Raw genomic sequence first — 6,000 nt, forward strand, 5'->3', positions numbered from 1 at the left:
AGAAGTCACTTTTTTCTTTCTTTCTTTAGAAATGGGTTCTCTCCTTGTCACCCAGGCTGGAGTGGTGCAGTGGCATGACCAAAAACTAACAGCAGCCTCAAACTCCTCGACTCCAGTAATCCTTCCATCTCAGCCTCCTGAGTAGTTGGGACTAGAGGCAGGTACCACCCCACCTGGATAATTAAAATATATATTTTTGGATTTTAAAAGACAGAGTCTGCTGTGTTTCCCAGGCTGGCCTCAAACTCCTCAAACTCCTACCCTCAAGTGATTTTCCTGCCTCAGTCTTCCAAGTAGCTGGGATTATAGGCATGAGCCACTGCAACCAGCTGAAGACGCTTTTATGCAGTTACACAAGGAATAATTTGCAGGGTTTAAGACTTAAAGCCATCTTTATGGAGTTATAACTATTGTGTTTGATTTGAAGCCATATATTCAAAGTTATAACTACTGTGTTCTTACAAATTATTTAAATAGGGACTGGGGAATTTATTGGGTTCAAAATTTGATTTAAAGTTGCCAGCAATTACAATCTATATCTAAACATTGTGGAGATGGAGAAGCAGCAATTTTGGAGGGAATAAACAGTTTCTTTACTATAGTGCATTGTTTTTCAGATGCAGGTTAGTGGATTGTGAAATCAGTTTGGTGGGTTATGATTAGCATAGAAAGAAAATGAAATAGAATAGAATGCATGCCAGACTATCACATGCAATACGGGTAAGTATTGATGTAAAGCTTTTGTTTTATATATGTGTGTGTATATATATACACACATATACATGTATACAGTTGTGCATGTATATCTATTGTTGGTAAAATGTATCAAATACAATGTATATTTTTTTCTGCGGAGATTCAGGATGGCTATTTAAGAATTAGGAATTAAAGAGAAAGCTGATGAGTAAGGGCTAGATAAATCAGAATCATTTAGGTTATGACTCTCTTAAGAGTTAGGAAATTTAAGGAAGAAAATTAATGTTTCTCTCGGCCTGTGACCCTATTTAAGGAACATTCACTGTATGCCAGGCACTGCTCAACACACACCACCTATATGGACTCATTTAATCTTTACAATAACACCATGAGGAAGGCACCATTATGGTCCTCATTTTACAGGTAAGAAGTGTGAGAAGTAGAGAGGTTAGGTCCCTTGACTGAGGTCACAGTGCTGGGAATCAAGCCCAGGCAGTCTGGCTGCAGGCTTCTGCTCCCAGCCACCAGGCCATGCAGCCTTTCTGATACATGGTCTATAAGAGATTGTCTAAGGAAACAAGACTTTATCTTTTAAAGATAAGAGTGTGTATTAGTCAGTTCTCACACTGCTAATAAAGACATACCAAAGACAGAGTATTTATAGGGAAAGAGGTTTATTTGACTCACGGTTCAGCATGGCTGGGAAGGCCTCAGCAAACTTAAAATTGTAGTGGAAAGGGACGCAAACATGTCCGTTACATGGTGGTAGGAGAGAGAATGAGTGCCAAGGGAAGGGGGAAGCCCCTTATAAAACCACCAGATCTCGTGAGAACTCACTGTCATGAGAACAGCATGGGGGAGACTGCCGCCGTGATTCAGTTATCTCTACCTCATCCTGCCCTTGACACATGGGGATTATTACAATTCAAGGTGAGGTTTGCGGGGAGGACACAGAGCTAAACCATATCAGAGTGACAGCGAATAGTTGCCTTTTTAATAAAGAAAAACACATGCTTCAGAGTTCATTTGAAATTGACTCTTTAAGCATAAATTGTTATTTAATTTTAAAGTTTACTATTTTAAGAATGGAATTTTCTCTAAAATTAAAAAAAAAAAAAAGACACTGAGTGGCTCGTGACAGTCTTCTCTTTCAGCTCCTACACATGCAGAGAGCCAGCCATGTGGTCCACGGAGCCAGCTCCCTAATGGCAGCTCTCCCGGCTACAGGCATGATGCTGAGGGGAGAGGCAGCCTATGAGAAAGCAGCTTTCTATACTCAGACCTACGGCACCGTAGCAAATGTCACAGATGGCATGGGAGAGGGAGTGATAGAAATAACTAACCCACAGGACCCCTGACAGCACTGCCGGGCCGACACACCAGGATCCTTCCTCAGAGAAGCCTCCCTCATCTAGGGTAATCCCTCTCTGATTTCCCCAACGGGGCCTGAATTGAGGGAATGATAGCCTTTGTTTCCCTGAATGGGATACTGGGTCAATTTTCAGGAGGCAGGAGAAAAATTAAAGGTGTAGATACAGATGGAAAATGAGGAAATTGGGACACACTCATGAATTATGTAGGTGGTTTTCTTTTCTTAACCATTACATTCTAACCTCCTATGAGCAGAATCGGCATCATGCAGGTACAAAGCTACCCAGAGCCAGCAGTAGCTGGTGCTTTCTGGGCTCCCTGCGTGTTGCTTAGCTGAGGACATCCTCTGAATTTGGGAGCAGTTTGGAGGTGGGGCGTCAGGAGCAGGCTGGCTAAAATCCACACACATTCTGGGAAGGAACTGGGGGGCAGGCAGTTGCCACATCAGCAGAAGCCTCTTTCATTTGCCACATGGCTCAGTAGCCTGCTTGCCAGAAAGTCCTTGAGCACGTATTAAAAATTCAGCAGATCCAAACATTGTCTTTTCATGTACATTTCACTGAATCGGGAGATTTTGTTTTGGGGCTTATAAGTAAATGGGGACCAGCGTGTATTCCTGAACACACCATCACCTTTCTAGAAAGGAGATTATAAAAGTCCTAATAATTTGTTAAATGGCCTTTTATCTGTAATATTTTAACTTCAGATGATGTGTTGATTTTTTGAATTATGTAATAGATATTTTCTCTTTAGGAATGTAAATCTCATTTATTCTTTGTAATAAAAATGCAGATGATGAATTAGCCATGCAGCATATAACTATACCCATTATTTTAAAAGAAAGTAATTTTAATTTGGAAAATAAAGATAAGAAGAGCAGTTTGGTGAAAGATAACAGAAGAAAGGAATTCCCAATGGGTTTTTAAATGAGAGCCAGAGAGTTAAGTTTTAGGTGCTTTTCCCTCTTGGAGTCTAGGACCCCCAATGTTCTTCTTGGGTCCAGGGACCATTCTTTGTTGCCGTTGGATAGTACAAAGAGTCAGGAACCTCATACATAGCAATAGGAATTCCTCTCTTTCTTTGCAACCAAAATGCGGAGGGAGAATTATCCCTGGATCTGATCATTGGAATTTCGCATTGCCCCCTGTGCCTGAGCCATGTCTTGTTACTTCTGGCCTTGTGACCTTGTTCTCACCAATTTTTATCTCAGGATCTGCAGTCCTGCCCCAGAACAGCCCAGTGGACCCTGCCCTGTGCCTCTGGCCTGTTCGCTTTTGCATTCATCCTGCCTGGGTTCTAGTGGAGTAGCCAGACACTCCAATGTGAACCTCCCTGATGCTAACACGTGTGCTGGCCAACTGATAGTTTTCAATTGGCCATCTTCTGAAGCAGCATTTTCTGTTAGTCAGACAGGATTTCTTCATTTTGTCTACCTCATTTTACTTCATGCCAGTAGTGAAAGTTTTATTCTTTAAAGTTTCTCTCATACAGTTTTCTGTTACAGGAATAGATTAATTAGCCTATGGTGGATTAATACATATATAATTAATAAATTAGGATCAGAAGGTATATATTCTTGGCTTCTGCAAATACACATTTACAATAGAATCTGTTTTGTTTTCATTGTGATTGCTTTGGGGATAATATGGTTGCACTAATCTCTCCCCATCCTAGTTTATATTTAAAAAGCTTCAGGTTGAAATATAACACCTTTAAAGTTGTTATATAATACATTGGTTGCCTTTGAAAAAATCAAATACCAGAATTCCAACAAAATCGTTTTTGCCATTTTAATGCCTGAACATGTAAAATGTTTACTGGTTGGTTAGAGGAAGTGAATTTGCCCTAGTACAGTTATTCTCTGGAGAAAGCCATTCTTGTTAAACTGCAGAAGCACGTTTTCATTAAATACAAAACAGCACTAGGTGAGAGAAGTAGCCGGCTGACAGAAAAGGCATTTGATAAACTGCGGTATGTTTAAAATGTGTGACCTGCACTATAGCCCCAGATTCATTTTACTGTGTGGCTTTCAACAATTAATGTGACAGATGGCTTCCAACAGCCTTGGAATTCTGATCTTTTGTGTCAAGCTTGATAAGTTTGGCAGCTGCTCTGGAAGGTTGTGGTATCAACCTGTCCATCAGCTATTTGTACTTTAGTTCCAGTTGATGAGAGATGGCCATGACTGTAAGAGTATTTCTCATCTTCTTGAGAGGAAGCATCTTGGTTGGAATCTTTAATTCCAAAACATGCTTTGGAGAGAGAGATATGTGGCATTGCCATACAGAGACCCATCCATCTGGCCAGTCTACAAGGCGTTGAAGTCACTGACAACAGAAGTAGTTTCTATGTCTGCTCTTTCTATAGTATGTGGAATATGTATAGTATATATTGTTTTCCCCAGTTTTAAAAAGTAAAACATGTCACAGATTCATAAAAGATGGAAGAATGCATAATGATTTCCTTTATGTTTACCACTGAGAGTCAACGGATTTTAACATTTTGACATCTGTGTGTCTGATTATACTTTATCTAAATCACTAGTTCTTAACCTGGGGTGATTTTGCATCACTTCCCCAGACATTTGGCAGTATCTGGGGACATTTTAGGTGGTTACAACTCAGAGAGTGCTACTGCATTTCGTGGGTAAAGGCCAGAGATGCTGCTAAACATGGTTCAGTGCACACGAGAACCCTTCCACAACAACACAGAATTATCTACCCCCAAATGTCAACAGGACCATGATTTAGAACTAAAGGGGGTGTGTGTGTGTATATGTGTGTGTGTGTCTGAACCAACTGAAAGTGAGTTGTAGACATAATTACACTTCACTTCTAAATAACCTGACAAGGCCATGTTATTTAAAGAAAAAAAAAAACAACACAAAAAACTCAAAGAGAAGAGTCTCCAGAAATGGGTTAGAGAAGAAAGACACAAAGGGAAAAGTGCTAGAAAATTACATACAGGGGAAGGGAAGAGTCCAGCATATAAGGAAAAGGTGAAATCTGTTGGAAAACCTGATTGAGTTGTTGGTCACATCTGGGTCCTTGGCAGAAATGATCTGTATGGTTGTTCCAATCGCCACATCCTCAGGCACCTCCACAAAGTAAAAGCCAGGTTCAAACACGGGGGGCTCGTCCACGTCTTCCACACTGATGTGCACTGTTGTTGTGTCCTGAAATGGGCCCAAGTTCAGAAAACGCATCTCTAGGTGAGGATTGGCTCCCTCCACCTTTAAGGTGTAGCTTTTCTTGCTTTCAAAACTCAAGGGCTGAAAAGTAATGACAGGAAAGTTGATTTGACACTGAGGTTCAAGATTCAAAATATGTCGAGGTTCAAAAGCATGCCCAATTATTGATGGTCGGTGGGAAAATTCTCCAATTCATTAAGTGGGAAAAAGGTAAAGGGGAAAGAAGGGAAATCTTTGTCTTGTTCTGTAGTTCTTGGTCTTAGTGTCAGTTTCAACACTTTGGGTAAAAAGGTAAGATGTCAGTCACTGCAGATACAGTTAAGGAAGCCAGTTTGATAATAGTTTGCCCATTTATTCTGGGCAAACTTGCCTTTAACTTGTCTACTCTTCAATCAGCCTGGTCTTTAGAGAGATCCTAGGAATGCCCTCAGTCGTGAGCCCAGTTTGCCTGGGACTGTCTCAATTCTAAAATGAAGAGTTTCATTTCCTAGGACTCTATTCTGTTCCAGACAAACCAGGACAGTTGGTCACCTTATCTTTAGAGGTGCTTGCTCATTTGAAAAGACTTGACAACAATTAAGAGCAAGTTTGTTTTCCAAACACAAACTTCCGTATATATTCCATATATCTATTCTTTCTCTCTTTCTTTTTCTTTCTTTCTCTCTCCCTCCCTCCCTCCCTTCCTTCCTTCCTTCCTTCCTTCCTTCCTTCCTTCCTTCCTTCCTTCCTTCCTTCCTTCCTTC

General features: G+C 40.7%; 1 protein-coding gene across 2 annotated transcripts in view; it reads right to left on the reverse strand.

Annotated features, from left to right (window-relative positions):
* Window positions 1–6,000, reverse strand: part of CDH20 (cadherin 20) — a 166,372-nt gene that overhangs the window by 21,917 nt on the left and 138,455 nt on the right. For both annotated transcript variants that reach the window (XM_031934548.1, XM_031934549.1), the window contains exon 7: window positions 5,085–5,338. In XM_031934548.1, the coding sequence (XP_031790408.1) occupies window positions 5,085–5,338 (254 nt within the window). The remainder of the gene's footprint in view (window positions 1–5,084; window positions 5,339–6,000) is intronic.

Source organism: Piliocolobus tephrosceles, chromosome 18 (genome assembly GCF_002776525.5).
Source record: "Piliocolobus tephrosceles isolate RC106 chromosome 18, ASM277652v3, whole genome shotgun sequence".
In the NCBI taxonomy this organism is placed as follows: domain Eukaryota; kingdom Metazoa; phylum Chordata; class Mammalia; order Primates; family Cercopithecidae; genus Piliocolobus; species Piliocolobus tephrosceles.